Source organism: Brachyhypopomus gauderio, chromosome 2 (assembly GCF_052324685.1).
Source record: "Brachyhypopomus gauderio isolate BG-103 chromosome 2, BGAUD_0.2, whole genome shotgun sequence".
In the NCBI taxonomy this organism is placed as follows: Eukaryota; Metazoa; Chordata; class Actinopteri; order Gymnotiformes; family Hypopomidae; genus Brachyhypopomus; species Brachyhypopomus gauderio.
Window position 1 is genome coordinate 37,642,110 of NC_135212.1, and position 25,328 is coordinate 37,667,437.

Below are 25,328 nucleotides of genomic sequence, written 5' to 3' on the forward strand. Positions count from 1 at the left end.
AAAAATAAAGGAACTTTAACAATGACTGTATATAGTTAATATTGAATATGGATTTTTATAAGTTGGTGGTGTGACTTTTTTTCCATTGAAAACTCATGTTCAGAGAATGTTACAAATAAAAGTCAAATTTCATTCAACATGTGCGTGTAATTTTTTTATAATGAAGTGTTCCACGTGACGTGCGCTAAAAAGTGCCCCTTTTCCCCCCTGAGCACTTGGAACACCTGTTTCTGATAATTTGGATGGGTGAGCAAATACTTTTGGCCATATAGTGTTTGTCTCACCATCCCTCTCTCCCTTTTACTGTGTCTCTCAACGTCCCTCTCTCCCTTTTGCGGTCACCATATTCCACTGATTTGCACGTGTCTGGCCACCCAAGCTATTCATCCATTTTGCTAAGACATAATTCAGTTCATTATAATCATTGCACAAATCCTACAGTACATAAGATGCTGTAAATATGTGATTTGGACGGTTTTAGTGCCCTTGTTTTCAAAGCCTGTTGATCAGGGGAACCCCAAGAACCTGCATGTTTATATCAGTCAGGATCTCCATATCTCAACTGTTATACAGGCAGGATGGTGTGTGTTACAGGCAGCATGGTGTCTATTCCACCATTACAGTGCAGCCTCACTCGTGGCTTTAACCTGTAATATTGTGATCATGAAGATCTTGACAAGCTGGATTAGGTGTGTTCGAGTTGGAAGCTCTCCAGGGAGGTAGCTCTCCAGGAATAGGTTGGGCACGTTTGAAGTGGTACATGGCCAAATTATGATAATATATTTAGGAGGTGTAGATGATCTTAACACTACTTTGATGTCAACACAGCTGTCAGTAAATAGCCAGCCCTTAAATTTGAATTGCTTGTGAGAGGAGTTTCCACACTTTGTAAGACATTTCGGTGGATCTGCTGGTGATAAAAATGGTTGTATGATTATATAAAAAAAAGCAACAACAAATCCTGTAGCTACTGTACTTCTGCTCCACACCCTTCCATGGCCCACTGAGGGCGTCTCATTTGGTTCATATCATGTAGCCAATCAAGTAGGTGAGTATTGACAGAAAAAAACTAAATATTGCAGTGCTCTCAGTCTGACCCTTCACTTCCGTCACGAGTGCATTAATCCCAAACTCGAAAGCTAACATGCACACAGCGGGGGGTGCTCACTGAGGCTGAGAGGTGCTCTAAGTGCTATCATTTGAAGCACATGTGAATCATAACTGTAGAATACAGTTATTCAGCTGGGACATGGTGTTCCTTTCCATTAAAGGTTTTGTGTATGTGTGTGTGGATGACGCACGCACACACACACACATATCCTATAAAGTTTAAGCCTTTAAGTTTACCAAGAGGTTGGAGTTACAGTACCTGGTCTTGGTAGGATGCAGCACTTCTTTTTCAACAAACCTGAAGTAATCCTAGCGAAGAATTATCCAAGAAGCACCATCACACAGAACACAGCAACGTTTTTTATACTGCATTTTGTGAAACTGCCAAAATCAGCCTACTCTTTCTGTCACAGTTACAGTTTAGCAAAAGCAAGAGGCTATGCTTACATTCTTTTCTTGTCTTCAGGTTGCAAATGTGGCGTATTAGTATTAGTTCCCCACTCGACTCCAACAACTGCTTAGCTGTTTGTGCCTCTTGTTCCTGTTGTTATTTGTAACATGTTGCTCCAACTTATGCAAATGCTGGTTGTAATTTGTGTGATATAGTTCTATGGTTTGGGTCACTTTGTCACATACGCACACACACGCACAAATAGGTGGTATGATATTGCTACTGGCACACTTTACAAGGCGTCATGACAACCACACAGAAGGGAGGTTTGCATTTCGGTGTGGGTGATGTGTATACGTATAGCTTTGACCCAGATGGAGCGTAATGGATCCAGGGGAGATTGCAATGAGACACCACGTGCTATATTTAACATGTTTGTGTTGATCTGGGATTCTGTGGGCAGGGAGCTGGCAGTCAAGGTAGCGTCTCTGAACGAACACAAGTCAGTGTGCAAGAGGACTAATGTCTATACCTGTAAATCTTTATTGAGCATTATTATTCTATTATATTATTTATTATTTTAGATATTTTTACAAGAACACAGCTCCTATTTACAGGATACTTAGCTATTTTTCACCTGATGAAAGTATGAGTATTGTAACTATTTAATTACAGTTGGATTTACAACCCTAATCCTAACCCTAGATTATTTACACTGTTGGATTCATAACCAATAAACAGGATTTTGAGATTGTGAGGGCACACGACAGGCAGCCATGAGGCTGGTTGTGAGGTGTTGCTTTGAGAATATCGTTGTGGTAGGTCAGTGGGTTTGAAAGTCACGGTATCCCAGAGAGACCATCCTTGCCCACAGTGATGCCCCCGCCCCCACCCCCACCCCCTTTACTTTTTCCAAATCGCTGCAAGGAATCTAGCAGCATCCTTCAGGACAGTTTGTTTATTGCAACAACAAAATTATTCAATAACCCCAGTAAACGTGCAATGGACATTTACCATTTTCCGTTTTGGTGATATTACGAAAAAAAAATTTTCAGCAGTAAAGGGCAGGATTGTGCACTCCAGGAGAATGGCGTGAAGCCTACACCTTTGAGAAGTACTCAAGGTAGAATATGTAACATCTAGTTCATCATACTGGGGCTTTTAAAACTACTTAGAAAAAGACTTGGGCTGTAGTAGTCAGCTATTCAGGAAAACTACAAATATGTGGATCAAAACAAACCTGATCAAAACACCACCACCAAAGTGGCAGTTATCACAGCTGTTACACAATCTCTAATCAATCATCCAAAATGGAAGCACATCTGAACCAAGCTTTAACCTCACAGGATGGTGCTCTCTTCGGGAACTCGTCACAGTATCAAAATGATTGTTTCACTCTGCCCCAACCCCAACCCCTGCTACGAAGGGGGCTGCTGACAATAAGGCATGAACTGGAAATATTTTCTTGCCGTTTTATTATTATTTTACAGGGGAACCAAATGATAACAGAATGAAGTACCGGTACATAAACACACAAAAAAAAAAAAAAAAAAAAAAAGTAGTCCTTAAATCCTCTACATGCTATACCCTTAACCCAATCACACTATACCCTTAACCAACCCAATCATGCTCATTTGGGGGAGAAGAAAGTAAAAACATACAGCTAAAATAAGTGACAGGACTTCACGGAAACTTCGCTTTAAAATGTACCTTCCATAATTTCTTTCATGCACACAACTCAATACATTTATATAAAAAGAACAAATTAAGACTTTTAGGTGCTTTGGATTTGATAAAGCCATGTTTCCTCTCACACAAAGCACCTACGAGTAAAAAAAAAAACCCCTCAAAATGAACTAAACGCTGGAAATGGAGCATGTTTAAAGTTCTTCAAAACAAACAGGATGAGAAGCTTCCAGCTGTCAACACATGCACACATCCTCTCGCACGCAGTGCTGAAAAACAAAGTTCAATGCCTCACTCCCCATATAGTCACATTGAAAATTACGGATCTTAAAATAAATATCTCACATCTGCTTAAAAATAAATAAATGATCTTTAACACTTCACTATGGCAAATGAGAAACGAAAACCCTAGGGCCATGTGACTGCACATTGGCTAGTTCTACAGGGTGAACTCAAAGCATGACTCTGATCTGCTGTTACCTCTGAGGTAGAGAACACGTTTGCAAACCTACGTTTGAAAAACAGCTGCTTGGCTGGCATCATGTCAAATGTTCATGTCAAAACAGTATGTTCTGGTCCCCAGAGAAGACCACGGCATTTGGAAAAGGAGGGAAGATTACCCACGTAAGAGTTTGATTAATTAAAATAATGGATGAGGGGAAAAAAGCCAACAGAGGAGCTTGTTGCCTTGTGTTGGCAGAGTCAGTTGTAAAGCCCGTGAGAGCAGTCAGGGACGTGAGCGGCGTCCCTCACCTTTAGTGCCCCCCTGCCCTTCTGAATACCCCCCAATACTCCCTCCATCTCACTAGTTATCGTTGACTCATTTCTCCTTCAGCCTCTCGTGTGTGTGTGTGTGAATCTACATTATGCTATGTGCAAACCGCATGCCACTTTTTAAATATACTTTTTCCCCGTTTTTACTATACGAGTCTGGAGGATGAAGATGTAGGGGTGGGGTGCAGGGTGTGAACACCGATGTGGAGTGAAGGATATGAACTGTACTCCTCCATTAATTCAGAGGATTATCAAAAAGAAAACAAAACCCAAAACAGGAACCATGTGTAAAAAGTTATGAAATGATTCAAGTAAAATACACTAAGCATCTAGTAAAAAAAAATTAAAATAAAAAGCCAAGACTCTTTTGCTGCTAAAGGTGTTGTTTTCTTTAATTCAGATGTTTAAAAATGCTGCTGTAGGTTTTGTGTGTGACCTGCGGGGAACGCTTCACGTGGGCGCTGGGTGTGAGCGAGGCCTGTAGGGACTTCAGTGGCAGGTCAGCAGCCGTGTCGAACCCTGCGATGGCCAGTGACTCTAGCACAATCTCGCCGTGCCGTGCACAGAAACCGCCTGTGGCGTCGGCCCGGACAGGGGAGATGGACTCCTCGGTGTCGGGGGGCGTGTCCACAGGTGTCTCCTCCTGCTTGCTGAAGAGCCGGTCCAGGTAACTGACATAGCCATTGCCCCCTCCGCTGCCTTCCTTCAGTGCGTTCCTGCAGGCCTCATCGATCAGACAGTCGTCGGCGCCGGGCCCCGGGAGGCGGTCCCATGGGCACGGCTGCCGTACGCTCTGCTGGGCCAGGTTCACCTGGCATTTCTCGTCCTTCTCTTGGCTGACTGACTTGGACAACTGTGACACAGAGGTGTTGAGCTCGTTCAAGAGGCCTACGTCACCAGCCTCTGACTGCAAGCTTAGCTTGATGGTGCCGGCAATGAAGGAGTCGAAGTCGAAGCCGGGGCTCTGGAGCTTCTCCTGTTGGCGGTCCTTCTCTGGTGGGCTGTGGTGGGCAGCTTCTCGCAGGGCCATCTGCGCCTTCACCAAGCCGTTCTTCTCACACTTGCTCTTGCCCTTACGGTCATTCTTCTCCTTGCTCTGCTGCTCCTTCCAGTTGGACAGGTCGATGATGAGCTTGGGCTCGTAGTAGTGGTTTACCTCACTCTCGCGCCAGATCAGGTTGTCGAGGTAGGAGGGGGACACAGCCTTGTAGTTGCATGTGGGACTACACTCCAGCTCGCAGTATTTGTTCTCATGGTGATCATCGCTGGGCGGCCATGAGCACTCTGGCAGCAGGTCGAACGATGGCTCGTCCAGGAACTTCTCGCTGTCGGCGTCGGCGTACTTGCGCGGGTCTACTTGTGCCTCCTCGTCATCCGTGACGTCGGACAAGGCCCGAGGGTCACGCTGCACATCCTCAGCCTCCGCCGCGCTGTACAGATGCCAGTCCAACTCTGACAGCTGGCTGTCGTGATACCTGTGAGGAAGGGCACCAGAAACGGAGCATGCTCACAAGTGAGTCTGAGTCAATTTTACCCACTCATCACAACACAAGACATCCACAGCAACATGAACCCTTTGCCCTACTGGTCGATGATTAAACAAAGAAAAATCAGCATGGAGCTGCCTGGGGAGTGTTTTAATTAATCTGCAGCACTAAGCGACAGCCAATGGTGTTGGGCTAGCCTCACCAGTGAGCAAGAGCCTTGCTCTTCCACAAGGTGCAAGGGAGGTTTACTTTTGCATTTAACCAGACTTGCAGGTGCCCAGTTGTGAATTCCTGGCCAGTGTTAATTTCGTTGACGAATAATTTATCATAGTTTTCGTCAACGAACCTTTTTTTCATGACGAAAACGAGACGATAACTAAAAAACTATACGAAGGGATAAAAACTATGACTAAATTAAAGGACATTTCCGTCAACGAATAAAAACGAGACGAAAATATTGGCCAGCGACGACATTCAATCAGACCTGATTTAGTTTAGTGAAAGGTAGGGATAAGTTAAGAAGAGATCCAACCGTAACTACTTTAGCGTACACGGAGAGGTGGGACAAACCGTGTAACCATCCAATCAGTACTAACGTCTTCACATCGCACAGAACCCGGGAGACCATAGCGGCCTGTGAACTGTGGTCACTCATGAAATTCAACTCGAAGTTAACACGACAATGTCAGCAGGGAGAAAGATAAGCAATGATCAGGGGTGGAAAGTAACTAATTACATTTACTCACATTGCTGTAATTGAGTACTTTTTATGAGTAAATTGTAATTTTCTGAGTAGTTTTTGAAATATGTAATTTTTACTTTTACTTGAGTACATTTTGCCCCAAGTAGTTTTACTTCACTACATTTGAACGCCCTCACATTACTGAGTAAAAAAATATTGATGGTGAAAAATTAAATGCGGGCAGAAATTTAAACTTCTGAGTCCCAGAACTGAAGGCCAATTGCATGGCCTTGCCTTGCGCGTGCACTTTCCATTGTCTCATAATCAGGTCGTAATCTGGTGCACTTTTTTTCCAAAAGGATGAGATTGGTCTATCTTTAAATCTTCTATCTATCAGGTTCTGTGGGATCCTGTGGACATTTTATTGTGAAAAGTGGAATCCTGTGGGCACTGTATTTTGAATAGTTGTATCCTGTGAGCGTTTTAAATAGTGGAATCCTGTGCCCATTTTGTTTTATTTTGAGATGTGGGATCCTGTGGTCATTTTATATTTTATTTTGAGTTGTGGCAACCTGTGGGCATTTTATTGTGAATAGTGGGATCTGGTGGGCACTCTATTTTGAATAGTTGGATCCTGTGAGCACTTACTTTTAAATTGTGGGATCCTATGAGCATTTTTTATTTTTGATGTGGGATCCTGTGGGCATTTTATTGTGAGTAGTGGAATCCTTTGCATTTTAGTTTGATTTGTGGCATCTTGTGGGCACTTAATTTTGTGTGCATTTTGTTTTTTGAAAAATTTGTAATTAAAATTTCTTTATTCTTATCATAGTGTTGTCCGTTGGACAATAGGACTGAAAATTGTTTGCACTTTATGGTACAGGTTGTGACTGTCCTTGTGCTGTGAGGAAGTATGTTCCTGAGTCCAGCTGATCTTTTTGCAAGTGTGGATGTGCACTTAAATACACTTTGAAATCCATTAAAACAACTTGTGCTGAATTTGGTTCATGATTCATCCATGCATTAAATAACTGAAAGTAACTAAGTAACTTTTACTCAAATTACATTTTAAATGAAGTAATTTTGTACTTTTACTCGAGTAAATTTTGAGATGGGTAATTTTACTTTTACTCTGAGTAGATTTTAGGCAAAGTAATGATACTTTTACTCAATTACAATTTTTCAGTACTCTTTCCACCTCTGGCAATGATATATGGACACATTTCTCCTTTGACTGAGAAAAAGAAGACGGTGTGTAAACCACATGGGACAATGATGTCGGGAAAAATAGGACAAATGAAACGACATCTGCGGGCTATGGCATTGCTGTATTTTACGGCACCCAGTTTTATATAGAATGTAATATGCATTGTTCATAACAAACTTCATGTTTTCAGGTAGAGCGGGCCTACTGGTCATTAATGTTTTGTTATTGTTATGCTCAATAACTAAGTTCAGGTCAATAAAGTTGTTTGGAAATTTGTTTTTGTATATATATTGCACATACAAACAATAATATTCTGTGACTGGTTAATAAATGTTTCATTTTGTGCAAGTGTATGTAATGACTAGTTGACAAATATAAATGGTGTAATAAATTCTTTTGATAATTAGTCAACTAAATTCTAATGATAATTAGTCGACTAAAACTACACTAAGACTAAAAACAAATCCAATGACTAAATTATGACTAAAACTAAATGACATTTTAGTCAAAAGACTAAGACTAAAACAAAATAAAAAATTGCTGTCAAAATTAACACTGTTCCTGGCCACAAATGAAATCTGACACTGGGTGTACCATTACACCATGCTAGAAAGAGGCTTAATGTCAAAGTCTAGACCGTTCTGATGGTTGGTTAGGATTATCCTATCCCAACTAGAGCTGGGCGATAAAACAATATCGATGTTTCGATCGAGATGAGGAGAGACAAGCAATCCATCCTGGGCTGGCCACCTCCAGCCTAACCGGATATGCCTACACCAAGATGGACATTATTACATCTTTTCCTTTTCTTAATTTCTTTCTGTCTAAATTGTTGCTGTTGTCATGGTGACCGGTGTTGGCCAGAGGAGGATGGGTTCCCCCCCCCTGAATCTTGGTTCCTCTCAAGGTTTCTTCCTCATGCCCTTAGGAAGTTTTTCCTTGCCACTGTCGCCCTTGGCTTGCTCACTGGGGGCTACTTGGCACTTGTAAAGCTGCTTTGTTACAACAACTGTTGTAAAAAGCGCTATACAAATAAAATTTTTTTGATTGACTGATTTCTATTTGTTTCTTGATAAATTTTTCCTCGATGACCTATGAATTCAATAAACATTATTTTCCATTTCCCGCCTTAAGTAGCGCCACCAACAGAAGCAATCTGATGATGTAGCACACTGTCAGGCTGCACGCTGAATTGCTACAGTGGCCCCATATACGCTGCAAAAGCAAAACACGCTGAAAATACGCAAATGTAGCAGCTTTATGTCCCCTAGCTAGCTATTTAGATAGAAATGACATTGTGTTAAATGGGATTTATCAGGGTCTTTAAGCCTTAGTTTCTTTCTAGCTAGCTACATTTAAAGAGCATTTAGCTTATCCGTGATATAAAGTGATAAGCGATTTTATCATGGGTGAGCTGAACGATGCAATATGTCTCAAAACAATTCCACAAAATAGACAACCTGGTAAGACAAAGGGAATAATACCCTAGGTTTTTAACTAGAAACAAGAGTTGTGTCTCATCACAGAGAACAGTACTGAATTAGTGAAGCTCTTTAGATTTTATATATATATATATATATATATATATATATATATATATATATATATAAAATGTCCCAGTTGTATATAGCTAGGTAATTATGTAATAAAACCTTTACACTGTATAACAACGCTTGTGAATTGTGAATAACAATCTGATCTGCAGGTTTTAGCCAGAAACAAGAGTTATAGTTGTGTTCATTTCTCACTTAAAGTATGAGTAATAGTGATTTGATTTATATTGTGTTATATATCGATATCGACTGATATGGGGGGGGGGGGGGGGGGGGGTTTCCCATATTGCCCAGCCCTATGTAGTAACATCTGAATATCAGAGAAGGGTCAACACACTAAAATTGGACTATTTAGTCCCGCTTAATAGTCCAATTTTAGTGTGTAATTTACATTAAGAAAAACAACCACCTATATTTGTGCCCTTAAACAAGCAAACCAATAATCAAGAATCTCAAGAACAAGTGCCTCTGAGAGCATCCAAAGCTCAGGTGTGCATCTCACCTGTCCCAGTTGTAGGTGTGGCTGTGGCTCTCGTCCATCAGGAGGATGTCATCCACCTCATCCTCAATGTGGAAGGGATGGGTGGAGACCGGCTCGTCCAGTGGGAAGGCGTAGTCACTCATGTAGGGGTGGGCAAGTGCTTCCTCCGCAGTCAGACGGTCCATAGGGTTAAAGGTCAGGATCTTCTCAAGGAAATCTAGAGCTAGGTGGCAGAGATAAATCAAGGCGTGTTTATTTATATAGCACCTTTCATACACACTGGCAATAACCCTAAACCCAACCTTAACTGCAACCCCTACCCCTTAGCCCCCAACCATAAAAATGCTTTATACAAGAAAAATGGAAAGAAGCTTACAATGACCCGGGATCTATCACCTCGGGAAGGTATTTGGCAAAAATATAAAAAGGTTTTAAAGGAATAAAACAGAAAATTAAAGATGATAAGAAATTGAGAATAATGAAAAGAAAAAGCAGGAAATTACGCTACATTTTCAACCTACAAAAAACATCATCTAACTAAACGCCTAGCCAAAAAGGACATTTTTATCTTGTTTAAAACATCTAGCATTGGAGCTCTTCTAATGTCCTGTGACAGCTGGTTCCATTTAGAAATAGCATAACAGCTAAATTCTGACTCTCCATATTTAGTTTTTACTTTGGGCAGGACTGACTGATTAGTTCCTCATGATCCAAGATTCCTGTCTGGCTCATATCTCTGTATCACACTTATTTTACATTGTAGAATGTTTTGACACATCCAGTTAGTGATGTGCTCATGGCACTTACAGGTACTGTAGTTGTCTGGTGAAAGGGTTGAGTAAATCTAAGTGATGTTGATAATGTTGGAGTTAAAGGTGAGTCTTGCTTTACATGATTGTACCAGCATATTTTTACATATGATTATATTGCAAACATGCAGCATATTTTTGTAGATGTCTTGGTTAATCTGAAGATTTTTGTTCATATTTCCTGCATTCTATCGTTGAGCTGTGCTCTTGGTTTACCTGAAAGAGTTTTAGATTTAAGTGGAGCAATTTCATCCAAAACACGAACAATTTTTTAGTTGAAGTTGTTCAGCTAATCAACAGATCCAGATGATTTGTATGGTGAAATACTTATTTTGCTTGTGAAAAGTGTAGCTGTTCTGCCATTGATAAACCTCTTCTAAAAAATGTATACACCGGAATTTGTTCTGTTGAGGCCCGTGCATCAAAGAACATACAGTACTGATCTGAAAGTTACATCATTAACCTCTTTTTGCACTTACCGATAGTGATCCCGTGACCGCATAAAAATAACTAATATTAGAATATTTAAAATTCTTCAAACACAAGCCCATCACACTAAATTTCTTTTTTAGAACTAGTATAACTTTCTGCATACGGATTTCAGCCATCTACATGAAACGAGAAATCCCATTCTGAACACACCGTGTTCACACTATGTGGTTTATACATGCAACTTAACTCGCCCTTTAAATTGTCCTTTTAAAAAGTCTACGAAGTAAGATGACCATGTTTTGTCACCAAAAATTAATTTACTATCAAAGCACCGGTATCACACTTTCAAACAGCATATGGGACGTTTGTAAATACCTTTATTTGCTTGCTCTCATAATCCTCTCCTTTGCTGGGAACAAAAAATTCTCGACTTATCAGCAATCACGCAGCGTCGTTTTACATAATCTATTCTGGAATTGCAAAGCTACATCTGTTTAGTTTTGAATTCCGTAGTTTTTATTGGTCTGGAGGGTGGTGGTGGTTTATTTATGACAGCTTTTCACACCTCTGTCTGGTGAGGTGTGAAGGGGGAAGGGTGGGGCGGCCTTCAAGTAACAGCAAATGCGACAAGCTGACGAAGTGATTGATAACTGTTCTAACCAATAGCTCACTCGAATATGAAAAGATTAACACCTCACTTGCCATGATTGGTAATTAATTGTCTTTGAGAAAGACATGTGCAATACAGCAAGCCAGATGGGTTGTAAACATGCTAAGCTCTCCAGAGCACAAGCGATTAGGGCTGTGACGATAACCGCATTATCGCAAAACCACAGTTATGTAATGCCTACCGGGGTGTTGAGCTCATTACCGTCGTTTATCTATTTATTTATTTATAAAATGAATCGTTTCCATTGCGAAAAAACATTTCCATTGCAATCACTGTGTACACGAGAGGAACAGTCCATTAAATAAATTGTGCGATTACCGTACAAGTATAAGCTGCTACTTTTCCCCCACAATTTGAACCATGCGGCTCATAATGGGGTGCTGCTTTTCTGTAGATTTTTCTTCACCCGTTAGGGGGCGGAGCAGAAAGTTAATCAGGTGTTAGGTCAAAGTTGTAAATCAAAGAAGAAAGTACTCATTGTCATTTATCATATGCAAGCAGCAGGCACGACGGAGAAATTTTTTCAAACTATGCGTTATGCCAAACTTAACAGAGTAGATTCCTACTCCCGGGCAGAATCCGAGTCCCCTTGTTTGCACACGCATAAAGATGCTACAGATGATATTCGGGTGTTTCAGTGATTATAACTTAGTTCATTGAGCACTCTAGTTTTGTCCCAACTAGATATTTAGACATAATACTGCTATAATACTGCGAAGTCATGTGGTCAGAGTTGAACTTCCGTATAGCCAGTGTGTATTTTATTTAAAATAATTAACACCCTTGAGCCAGTGTGGCTTTGGACATAGATAATGCCGTGGCATTTGCTGTGATGGATAATTAAAGTCTAGCTCTTATGTGCATAGAAACATAAATTGACAATATAATCTGTAGCGTATTTATGCGCAGATAAACGAGGGGAATCAAATTCGATTCCCTCTTCTGTCAAACATTGCCAGAAAATATATGACCGTTTGCGCAACGAGCACTCCATCGGAGTGTGTATTCAGCATGGCAGTCAACATTGCCACCTCGTTTATATCTTCCCTTAGACTGGACTAAGTGAACATGTTGGTTTGTCTTGCAAGGAACATGAAAACGGAAAAATAAGATATTTTAAATTCACGTCATTATTAACAATATTATGGCCATAATTTTGCCTCAAGTATTTACTTTGACAAATCAAGTTTTTGTTAATTTAAAAAGTGCATGTTTTTATTTATAATTTATTTATCTCACCCCAGTAAGAAAAAATCCATACCATCACAGCCCTACAAGCGATTGACTCTGGCGAAGTTGAAACAGTTGTAGATTATTTTGCTAGTGAATATTTTGATTGCATATACTTTGACATAATAGAAAAAGGAAAGGTTTACTTTAGCTGGAGATTATGTAGAGTTGTTTGGGTAGAACGTTAAAGCAGAAATTAGCCAAGAGAACAGCTAAGAAGAGCTACGAAGGACGCAGTTGCGACTGCGAGTATGAATAAACAGTTGCGAATAAGAGCATGCATATTAGAATATAAGCAGTATTAGAACATTTAAGTACTGTAGAATTTTCCACAGCATCGTTTAGCCTCTTGGCAAGGTTAGCTTAGCTGGACACCTGGCTCCAGACACATTTATGAATCTGAAGTTTGGCAGTACTGACATTTAACCATGTTTCAGTTAGAAACAAATTCAAGTCCATGGGTTATAATAACAGACCCTCCAGAAAGTTGCGATTTGCAACTTCAACGCAACTTCAAGCAAACCCCGCGAATTCAGGGCGGTGTTGCAACTTCTGCCAATCACCGCAACTTTCCCGCAAATTTGACCAATCACTGATGTCGTCTTGATGTGACGTCGACAAACTCCCGCCTTACTTCCGTATATACGTTCAAGAGGAGCAGACTGAAAGCAGCATGAGCGACGAAAATAACGGCAAAAAGATCAGGAAAAGCAGTATCCCGGTACACTACATGAAAGCGGGGATAAACTGTCCAGATCCGACCCGCGAATTGATTATCTATGGCCCCCTGGATGATATTTAATTACTATTAGAACCGGCCCGCAGGCCACAGCCGCCCGATGGTGTTTTGCACGCATAAACACTACATTCCCCACAATGCAACGGTAGCCCGCGAAGTCACTGCAGCACATGCAAGCGGCGAGGGGCTGAGATAAAGTTTATAAGTTTAAACTTTAAACTGAGATAAAGTTTAAAGTCAGAGATAAAGTTTATTTATCTCTGATCCATATCTATGAGTTACTAGTTCGCTCTCGCGCCAACCACTGGCGATCGATCTCGATATAATACTTAATTTGTGTCCATTTTACAGGCCGCCCGGTAACAACTTATGTTCGCTAACCCCGCCCCCCCGTCAACAATTAATGTTCGCCACCCTCTGCAGGTTCAAATCTCACTCCAAGCGATCTTGCAAAGTTGCCAAGCCTGAATAAATAAGTAAATAGATAATTAAAATGGACTACTAAATAGAGGAAACCATACAACATTTACTCCCTATTGTAATGTACTCACAAAAAAGCAAAAACACACCGCAACTTCCATCGCAATTTTTTTGAAAAACACCCGCAACATCAAATATTTTAGCCCGCAACAATCACAAAAAAGGCCCGCGAAATCCTGGTGGGACTGATAATAAGAATTTGTGTGTGTATACACGCAGGCAAACTGACCTCCTGTGCTGACCCCTGGCAGAAGTTTTGCGAGTGGCACATGGGGTATCGACATGTCCTTTTTGATGAAGACAGGAATGACGCTTTGAAGCTCCTGCCGGTCCTCTTCATGGAGGACAGGTATGGACTCCAAGATCAGCTGCATCTGCTCCAACTCATGAGCTCCTACAGTTTGGCAGTGGTAATGAAAAAAACATTGTTAAGGTGCAGGATTATCTGAACAACAGAGCTCAAATCCTTTAGTCCAACCATGATACACAATTATGGAAACCCCATAAACCCCTCCAAGACCCATGCATTTGAGGCCAAAACAGCTCTGACCTACTTTGAATTAAGCTCTCCCCTTGGTCTGAGGAAATGTCAGTTTGACCTACATTACACTGTCATACCACCAATACTAGAGTTCAGACTGACACAGAGAGAGAGAGATGCAAAGGGCATAAGCTGACCTGCAAACAGAGTTTTCCCCGTGAGCATTTCCGCAAAGATACAGCCAGCAGCCCACATGTCGATGGCTTTAGTGTAGTTGTTGGGGGAGAGGAGGAGGCGCGGTGAACGGTACCACTTGGTGACGAGACCCTCTGATAAGTGTCCCTGGAAGAGAGGCATTATGCTGTAGTACAGCGACAGGCTATATACAGAAAGCAATACAATTATTTACCAGCCTCTGTTTTAGGAACACTGCACAGTTAAGAGCCTGATGCAATGCCCAATCCAACCCTTTCAGTACTAGTGTCTGACTACAGAACATATTAGCTCAACACACCACAGCTCCATACGTTACAGGTATGACACAGCTGATTTTATTACACTCCTGTCATGCCACCGTCCCCCTGACACACTTCCTGGGAATTGAGGCATGTTCATCAGGAGGGAGGCAGAGAAAAAACAGCCAGTCAGCTAGCCCTCACATACAAAAAGGAGCAGGAGCAGCTGTCCCAGGTGCTTTCATAGTTGAATTCTAACCCAAGCCCATTCTGAGACCATACAGAAGCCCATGGCAGAGAGCGAGTGAAGACACTCACCATCTATTCGATTTCCCTTAATGAGAAAGGGAGGCTAGCCTGTATGACTGAAGCCGGTTTCCTCTCACAGTGCCACAGTTCCTCTGCCTGTGCTGGAGCAGGTGAATAAGACTCAATCAGGAAATGATGTAATAGGAAGTCACCTAAATCTGAGTATGGCTCAAAATACTTCCAAATATGAATCAGTTCTCAAAAACCATGTGCATGTGAAAAGCCCCCAGACTTTTAATGGGTGCTGTGTGAGAAGACAAACTGCACACACGACAGCCGGTCAACCCAACTGCAGTGATCTGGCAAAGTGTAAACATCCAAAGCCCTTCTCACTGTTAGTCCACCAACGAGGCAGACTTCAAACAACTCACTGAATTAGGGTTCTCACTCACCCTCACAGAACGGAAACACGGACACATACGACAGAGACAGACAAAACACGGAACCAGATCCCCCACAGAAGGGACCAAGAGTTACAAGGAAAACGCCCCAACAGAGACACAGACAGCACAACCTGCTCTGTCCACAAACTAAAACCATCCAGAAGAACATTATTATATCCCTAACCAAAAAAAAAGTAAAAAAAAAAAAAACACGTTCCACAAACGCTCTCATTTTCCATCACAGCCTCTGTAGGGACGTCCTGGTCAATAATTACCTATGCTTCACTGAGTGCCCATATCCTTATCCACAAATGGCCTGCCTGCTCAAGGCCCCCACCAAAATCCCCAGCTATTCCTGTGAGCTGCAGAGGGAATGTCAGAGGGGCAGAGTGGCCCCTTCCTGCCTCAATCAGTGCTTTTACACAGAGTTCCTCCATCTGCACTAGGTAAATTATCCCTACCCCTCCGTGACCCAAACTGGTCCCATATCAGACAGGGCACTCGGACGAGTGGCTCAGACCAACAGTCATGCAGGAAGAGGGCAGTGAGAGTCTCCTCATGTCCGAGTGGTCGCTGGACTCTTAAGGAGACATGCAGGCATTTCATACGTCATGTTTGATATGCTCATCTTCCCCATTTGAGAAAGTGTAGCCACCATGGTTACAGTGTCAGTGACAGAAAAATATGCTCTTTGGTTCTCATGGAAACATTTAGAAGTCGCAACAAAAATGCTGACTGGAAAGAAGGACTGGAAAAAGAGAAAGACACAGACACCTCACACACACACACACACACCTTGTCTCCATCTCCATTCAGATTACTGCCTCACGATACATAAAAGGCTCTTCGATGCTTATCCAGACTATTCAACACAAGAAGGTGTAGGCGCCAGGGCCAGAGTGCATGGAGGCACACTCCTTCATATGTAACTCAGCTTCAAATATCCAGGAGCATTTGAAAAGCATGACAGTTCTGTTGTGCAGCACTGTGGCTTATGGCCCCACCTCCAACTGAGCTGTAGAGTTAAGGGTTACCCTCACAAGTCCCCGTGCCACCCTCAAGTCCCCACACGTCTTCTGCCTGAACAGCTCAGGAGACTGCAGGTCATGGAACTATTCTACCAAACAACAGCTAACCACAACCATTCAGGAAGAGGTGAGGGTGTCTGTGACCAGGAGGGGAGACAGAGAAAAACAAGACAAAATTGTCCATTAACCTCTTTCTCACAGCCTGCAGGAAGATTAGTCACAGTTCACCAAATGAAAACAGGGGTAAAAAAAAAAACCCAGCACATGCATGACGCTAGCCAACATGCTGCAAACACGCAATTAACGCACGCCCAGCAGCAGCACTCAGCCATCAAGTCCGAACGTAGAAGCTCAGACTGATAGTCTCATGAAGAAAAAGCCCTTTCACTCAAATGTTTTCTTGCAGCTACACACAAGAACACCACAGCCACTGTTCACCTGCTGCAGGAGAAATGTCAGACACAAGAGTGACTCACAGGAAGCAGAGACATTATATCAGGAACTTCAAACAATCGTCATGAACACTGTTCACTTCCTTTCTCACACCCGTCAGCAGTGCAACACGTCATCAACAAGGGCCTTCAGAATAACAAAGGCCAGAGGAGAAAGCATGGGTCTGCTTACAGTGCAGCTCAGACCCTGAGGCCTGGCAGAGCTTACATGCCTTTAGCATTTGCCCTAAATAGATCCATTGCATCAGCATTCATCAGTGCTGTCCTTGGGACAGAGTTGCAAAATACTGCTCTGATGAGACTAACCCTCAACAGCAGAGGGCACAGCACATCAAACCAGCTTACTAAACAGAGTGCAAAAAAACCCAGACAATTACCAGAATTAAGTCTGATCAAATCTTGTACCTTGTGTGAGTAGTGTGGGTCCATGATGCGGGCCAGCCCGAAGTCTCCGATCTTCAGCACCAGGTCTTCAGTATTGACAAACAGGTTGGCAGGTTTGAGGTCCCGATGCAGGACGTTGGCAGAGTGAATATATTTGAGGCCGCGTAATAGCTGGTACATGAAAAGGCGTGCATGGCCCTCAGACAGCAGGCCCTGCTCCAGCACCTTGCACAGATCCGTCTCCACATACTCCTGCACGATGTAGACAGAGTTCACCTCTGTGAGCGCGCCCACGTCCTCGGCCAGGTGACGTCCGCAGGGACCCAGTGTCTCGAACACCTTCACTATGTTATCATGGTCCAGGCGCCGGATGATCTTGATCTCCCGCAGCGCATGCTTCACGCTCTGTGGGTCCGTCAGGATGATCTTCTTCACGGCCACACGCTTGTCACAGTCCATGTCTACGGCAGAAAACACCAGACCATTGCCACCACAGCCCAGAGGCTTCAGGTCCATGTAGCGTGGGCCCAAGTCAAAGCCATGAATGTTCATAAGGCTCTCAAACTTCTCCGCCATTCTCGCTTGTGTTTTATTTTGGAAGCCTCTGCTCACGGGCGAGAGGAAGTCGACTGTTGGTGTGACAGGTGTGTACAACGCCTCACTTCGTTTTGCCCTCTACTGCAATGAGCTTGGGGGTTGGGGCAGCAGACCACACAGCGTTTTCTGCCCCGCGTTTCACTGCTCACCCTCTTGAGTGCTGAGCCTTGTCAGTGCGAACCAACAAGATAATTCTGATAATTTGGTAGAATATGCTAGCAGTTTCCCCAAGCAAAAATCAAGCAAACAAAAATTATTACAACCAATCCTAAATATTGAAGGGAGCCTTTTCCTTTGACTGGGGGACAGGGGATGTTCAAACTTTATTTCCTCTCCCAAATGTTCATAAACTTGCAGTGGAATGGATTAGGAATGGATTAGGTGGCTGATCACTACTCTCTGTGGATAACTGAAGCAGTCTAGCAGTGCTAATACATACAGTGTACGACTTGTTCCGGGCAGCAGCTTCATCCTGTCGTGCTAACTAAACACACAAGCTGGGTGACTACACTAGCTTTATATTTGTCCTGTTCCAAAGCAGCTGATGTCTGATGTGAAAAAGTCCGCCAACCTCAGCACGAACACACACTTTCAGCAGGAACACGCACAGTTTCCTCACTGATCAGGTGGTTCAAGCTCACCGCAGTCGCAATCAAAACTATCCTCCATTTTACAATTGGGTTCCCTGCAATACAAACACAGAAAAAAGTAGATCAATTAAGTGATCCAAAATAAAGCCACCAACATACACATGAGAATTTTAACATTGCAGGTAATCTTAACTGTAGCTTTGTCTTAGTTTTACACATCATTAATATACAAAAATCTACCTATTGTTTCAAAACCCAAACTCTTAACCTAACTGGATGGTAATCTCAATAACCTCTTTACAAGTCACAATGCACACTTGGTACATGATAGAGCCACGTTGCATCTCCGCAGGACGACCGCTGGGCGACTTGTTGCCAACCATTTTGTTGACCAAAGTACACGGCAACGAAAAACGATGGGAATATTACCTTACTATTAAACAAACAGCTCTGAAATTCACACAACATATGAATCCATATGATAAACATTAGTTACATTTATGTACTGGTAGTAAAGTCATATTCCTTAATTACCTAGCAAGCTTCGTGTCAGCAACTTAGCTAAGAGCTAAATTAACAACATGCCAGCCGAAACCTTTAGCAAGTTAGCAGACTAGCTAATATAGCAACTGGCTGGTCTGTACAATAATTTTAGTTTGGTTATTTAGTTAGGTTAGTCTGTACAGTAATATTAGTTTGGTTATTTAAAGTTAGTCTGTATAGTAATGTTAGTTTGGTAATTTAGTTAGGTCAGTCTATAGTAATGTTAGTTTGGTTATTTAGTTAAGCAAGCAAAACGGTGAAGTTAACTCATTTTGATCATGCCGTTTTATTAACCTACACTGACATTATACCCCACGTACCGAGACTTTGATAATCGACATGTTGAAGTTCGCTGAAGTTCCGGGGAGAGGATTTTAGCGAACAAATATTACAGACCCGATCGGCAATCTCGGGTTCGGATTTTTGTTGAAACGTTATACATTATCTGGCTAATCCGATTAAATTGGTCCAGTGAAGGGATTGAGCGGAGAGGTCAACACCAGCTCCACCACTTGAACGCCATCATCGACCAACCTTCCCCGCTACCATTTTGTTTCACCCACTTTAACTGGCGTTGTGGTGGTTTTACGTTGCAGTACAGTCCTCGTTAGGTCGGTAGTTAAGTAATCTAGTACTTATCCCCGTAGTCAACTAACATTAATCAGTAGTAATCTAGTACTAACCCCGATAGTTAACGATCATGAGTCAGTAGTTAAGTAATCTAGTACTAACCCCGGCAGTTAACTAACATTAATCAGTAGTTAAGTAATCTAGTACTACCCCGGTAGTTAACTAACGTTAATAAGTAGCCAAGTAATCTAGTACTAAGCGCTCTTCAGACGCCAGACTATCTGTCTGCTTATCCACCTACTCGGGCGTTGTGGCAAATGTAACCATTATTAACACTGGTGATATCGGGACAAGTGGATATAACGTCAAGAGAGCACCGCGGTTTAGTTGTAGCCGCACAGAGCGCCTAACGTCCCCCACACACTCCGCCGCCGCCGCGTCCGACTCGCCAAACGGCCTCCGAACAAAGGCGGCCGTTGTTAGCGCGCGCTGCTACAGCTAACTCGGTCACGCGAGCGAGACGGTTACGTTCAAACAAACAAAACCGGATTAAATGTGATTACTGTCCCACACCATAGATATAAAACAACTTACTTTCCTCGATCGTCTCATTTATGATCTTCTTATGGTCTCCTAACCGAATTTAGTCGGTCGGCTCTTCGTTTGTCTCGTCTAGCGAGGATATTCTCCATTCGGACTGTAGTCGCTATCTGGGGGGCTGAGCCGCCATTTGCGGACCGGAAGGAAGCGGCTGTGATGCGGAGCCGCGGCGGGAAGCTCAAGACGCCGCAACAGCGCTGGCGGAGAGCTAACGAGTCCGGTTAAAACGAAGCGATCAAATCAACGGGGGAAACCAGACTGAGTAAGTTAAAGGTTGATATTTCGACAGATGAATTATATATATATTCTAAACTTCAGTCATAAATGGGGCCTTGTGATATTTTTTAAATTTTGGTTCATAGAAACATTGATTGCACTAATTAGCCCCATGAAAATAGGCTAATTAAAATCAAGAAGGTATATTTTGTTCATAGCTTTCTGTCATCAGTAGGAAAGGCCGTTATAGAAAATGCTGTTATAGCTGCCGATCTCTGATCTGCCGTTAGGGGAAGAAAGCAACTACAATTGGAAACCATGTTCTATAAATCCAAGGTTTATTGTATTATATATGTTATTTATTATTTGTGTATGTTTTATCACAGGTTTTAGGTAAGCAGTAAGCATGTCTTGTAATAATTAATGTAGCCGAATCTCTACCCTGTTGGAAGAATATTATATAATATATCTTATATTTTGGCAGATTAATCTGGTGTTCTGATCGCCACACTTTCTCAGACACGTATACTGCTGTTAATATCTCCTTTTAATAAATAGCATGCAAAGCAATCTTCTGTATAATTTAGTCTTAAGTACAATATGCTTGAGAATGTCCACTCATTAGGGAACTAGACTACGTACTGTAGTTGGCTTGAACAGGGTTCCCTCTCCCGACGCGTTATATCGATAGGTTACTTGTGTGCTGGCTAAGACGTCCGATGAGACAAACGAGTAATGATTTATGGAATATTCCAGTTTAATCCTTTGTACAGATCCGTCCGTTTCGAGTGTCTTCGCTGGGCCAAAAGTGTGTGCGCTGCCAGCACTTGCGCATCGCGCTCTGCACCATGACCGCATTGATTTCCCAAGGTATTCCGACAGCTTGCGAGTATTCGGCAGCCTTTGGTAAAACAAGACACGCAGTCAATCACATACAACCGTAACTACTCAAATATGATGTATCCGAGCACTTCGCAAATATCCCGGCACGGAGACAGCCGTCGCCCACACCGCACTAGCCGGTATTGGTGAACGAACAGTGCATCACCAACGGAGGTAGAGGTGCGAGTGCCCGCTCAGCACCACGACTGCGCAACCCCGGCCGCTGCACACACAGCCTACCATGCGCTAGACCACGCTCAGTAAATTATACATTGCTCTCAGTAAAGACATAAATATCCCATCAAACGAAGAGTACTCTCAGATTACCTAAACCTGCTTCTCTCCGTCTGTCGTCTCCGGTGTCTTGTGTCTCTGACTGTCTCTTTAATTGTTTGCCTGTGTCTGTTGTTGTTGCTTGATTATTCTGTGATATATGGTAAAGTTTAAAGGAGGGGTTTCTTGCTTGTTGTGTGGGTGCTGTGGTGTGTATACACTGCTGCCATTCAGTCCTGAGGCTTTAACAGTTGAGCCATGAAGAGTATTTGCAGATCAGTGCAGCACTGTTACTGCAGACCACACAGTGCATCTGTCCTGCAAGTCTCCCAGTCTCACCCATTTCTCAGAAAACAAGTGTGTTTTACTGTCATGATTGTACTTCGACGTATGTAAATGAACATTGTAAAAGCCAGACCAGCGCTGGCTGTGTTACAGTGCTAACTGTGCTAATAGTGCTGGTATCCTGATCCAAACATTGTAGTAGTTTGTTAGGTTCAGATATGTCCCTGTAAAGTAGTGTAATCTATCATGAGTTTTTAAGGCAGTCATGGGGGGCAGTCATGGTCTTGTGGTAGGGAACTGGTCTTGTGACAGGAGGGTCATGGGTTCGATTCCCAGGCCTGAGACCATGACTGAGGTGCCCTTGAGCAAGGCACCTAACCCCAACTGCTCCCTGGGTGCCAGGCTAGGGCTGCCCACCGCTCTGGGCATGGACGTAGTTTTGATTTCACAAGTGGGGGGGACACAACCTGGGGTGGCGAACTGTTAAGCGGGGGGGGGGGGGGGGGGTGCTGCATGATCCTAGTGCTAGATTTGTCGCTATTTGGATATTGGTTTTTTTACCGTTAAAAAGTGGGGGGGACATGACTTTGTCACTACTTAAATATTTGGTTTTAACTGTAAAAACTGGGGGGGACCAAAACCGGCTTTTGAAAAAGTGGGGGGGGACATGTCCCCCCCGTCCCCCACCAAAATTACGTCCGTGGCTCTGGGCATGTGTGCACCACAGCCCCCTAGTAATCACTAGTGTGTGTGTGTGTGTGTGTTCTAATTGCACAGATGGGTAAAATGCGGAGGACAAATTTCGATTGGGGTGTAAATTCACAATTGACAAATATGGCACATTTCATTTTCATTTCATTTCATTAAGGCAGCGTTTAGAGGGTCATTATGCTCGTCATTAATGATCCCTGACTCATGTTCTGTTAAGCCATGCAGGAGATAACTATGGATATTTAGTTTCTTTATCATGTCAAATTAGGAAATGGAAAACATCAAGTGGTGTTTAACAGCATTTAAATATGCAAGGATATATGAAAAGATGTAAATTATTACCTGCATACTGATTATTTTTAGGTCTCTGATAAAATGTTTTAGTTGTGAGCAATTGTTTTGAGTGCAAGTTATTACTTTTTCATGCCAGAGTATTGTTATAGACCTGTATGAGATTAGTTCTACATAAAATCATTTGCAGGTGCAGCATACAGTTCCTCTCCAAGACTGGACAGATGGAGTCAGATTCAGACTGATCCTTACCTGTCCTCCCACAGGCAACGTTACTGACCACAACAATAAACCACTGCTGGAATGTTCTACAAGCCAGGACTTACATAATCCACAGAGCCAGTTCATGGTTCAGTGGATTGGTATCTCTCTCTCTCTCTCTCTCTCTCTCTCTCTCTCTCTCTCTCTCTCTCTCTCTCTCTCTCTCTCTCTCTCTCTCTCTCTCACACACTCTCACACACACACACACACACACAAGTCTTGTATTGAGACAGTTGACATTCTGCTTTCTCAGCTGTTCCAGAACAGGCTTGTATGATGTGTTGAACTGGGATTAGACTACCACGGCTGTCACAAGGTGTAGTGATTTGCACCAGACCACCAGACCTCTTAATTTCTGTTATCTCAGGAGCCACAGAAGGCAGTGGATCCATTTCATAACTTCTTGAAACCGAGACACTACTGCCTCCAACCAGAGATCACCAGAGTATTTGTTGCAAGAACAGGAGGAGCAGGGAACGGGTTTTTAAGGTCAGTGCCTGATTCTGCACTCTGGCTTGGGTTAGGGTATGGTTAGGTTAGGGTTAATGTAACCTGCCTTCTGTGGCTCCTGAGATAACAGAAATTAAGAGGTCTGGTGGTCTGGTGCAAATCACTATACCTTGTGACAGCTGTGGTAGTCTATGCAGGGAAGGAACTGGAACGATCTTAAATCCTGAAGCTGTCTGTGTACAGTCTGTTCGCATGTTACTGCCCTGCCTGCTCTCGTAAATCAGACTAGGTGATCCCAGGACCTATATCACACTGTCACAAGGGGGCAGAGGGGAGAAAGAGCAAGAGAGAATGTGTGTGTATGTGTGAGACAGAGAGAGTCTGTGTATATGAGAGGAAAGTAAGAAAGAGAAATAAATACACAGATCATCAGGACTGTTTCTTCTCTCTCCTAATAAGCACTAATTTATCTTCATCCTCATTGTCATCACCCTCATCATCATCACCTAAAAGGCCTTTGCCAGCCTCACAAGCCACTCACCATGCCTGTTAGAGTGCAGTGTCTCCAGGATCAACATTTTTTAATCCATACGAAAGAGCAAAAAGGTGAAAAGTAGTGTCCAGTACTAACAACAGATATTGTGTCCAGAAAGAATAGAGGTCAGAGTATCTGGAATGAAGGACAGGACCTGTCCCTCTGTGTTCAGCTAAACGTGCCAGTGCTGGGTCTGAGCTGAATCTCCATGCTGGGTTAAATATAGTCCATGGGCAAAGGGGAGGGAATGTGCCTGTGTATGGATTGGCCTGCCAGCGCCTGTCCCACTCTATTACAGACCGCCCAGCACCTCTACACACAAACACTCTCTCTCTCTCTCTCTCTCTCTCTCTTTCTTTCACTCTCTCTCTCTTTCTCTCCCTCTTTCTCTCTCTCACATAAACACACACACATTGTCTCTCACTAACACAGACCTGTGCCTGTTTGTTGTCCATTGGCCTGAACAGTGCTTATTAAGGTTTATTGAACAATTCTAGTTTAGAACAGGCACTAGCATGAACTCACAGTCCTCCACTAGGGGGTTAGGGGTAGGTTAGGTTAGGGTTAGGGTCCTCCACTAGGGGGTTATGGGTAGGGTTAGGGTGCTACAGCTCAATTAGTTATTAATAATTCTGGTTACATAGTGGAACATGCTGCATCACACTAGTGCTGCAGTCCATGTTGCAGCACTTTAATTAATGGTACAGTCCATGTTAGATTAGATTAGATTAGATTCAACTTTATTGTCACTGTGCAAGTACAAGTACGCGCCAATGAAATGTGGTTGGCATCTAACCAGAGTGCAATAGAAAACATTATTTACAGAAAGTGCGGTAGTGCTGATTCGTAAATATAAATGTACAATTGAATGTAATATAGAATATAATACAGAATATAATACAGTTATATGGTATATACAGTAATATAGTCTGTGCAATATACTGCAGAACAGTACTATGACTTGGTTATAGGTAACAGTGCATTGGAGGTGCAGAGAAAGGTTGTGCAATGTTGTGTGACGTTTAAAGTGACTGTGCAGTGTTCATGAGGATAACCGCTTCAGGAAAGAAACTCTTCCTTAGCCTGCTGGTGCGGGAACGGATGTTCCGGTAACGCCTGCCAGATGGTAACAGGCTGAAGAGTCTGTGGCTTGGGTGGGTAACATCCTTGATGATGTTTCTCGCCCTGCCCAGGCAGCGCTTGCGGTGGATATCCTCCATTGTGGGTAGGTCAGTGCCAATGATGCGCTGCGCTGTTTTTACCACTCGCTGGAGTGCTGTGCGGTCTGCAGCGTGGCAGCT

General features: G+C 42.9%; 1 protein-coding gene across 4 annotated transcripts; it reads right to left on the bottom strand.

Annotated features, from left to right (window-relative positions):
* Positions 1–2,444: 2,444 nt before the first annotated feature.
* mapk6 (mitogen-activated protein kinase 6) lies at positions 2,445–24,216 on the bottom strand. Of its 4 annotated transcripts, none has more exons than XM_076995341.1 (6): positions 24,034–24,216; positions 17,245–18,505; positions 14,410–14,554; positions 13,961–14,125; positions 9,393–9,594; positions 2,445–5,436 (listed from the first exon to the last, which is right to left on the bottom strand). In XM_076995341.1, exons 2-6 carry the CDS (start codon positions 17,797–17,799, stop codon positions 4,353–4,355), a joined length of 2,151 nt encoding a protein of 716 aa, XP_076851456.1. In that variant the 5' UTR covers positions 17,800–18,505; positions 24,034–24,216; the 3' UTR covers positions 2,445–4,352. The 4 variants fall into 4 exon arrangements, with proteins under 4 accessions (XP_076851456.1, XP_076851457.1, XP_076851454.1 ...); XM_076995342.1 differs by lacking the exon at positions 24,034–24,216 and adding an exon at positions 20,982–21,391; XM_076995339.1 differs by lacking the exon at positions 24,034–24,216 and adding an exon at positions 20,118–20,257.
* Between the last annotated feature and the right edge of the window lie 1,112 nt (positions 24,217–25,328).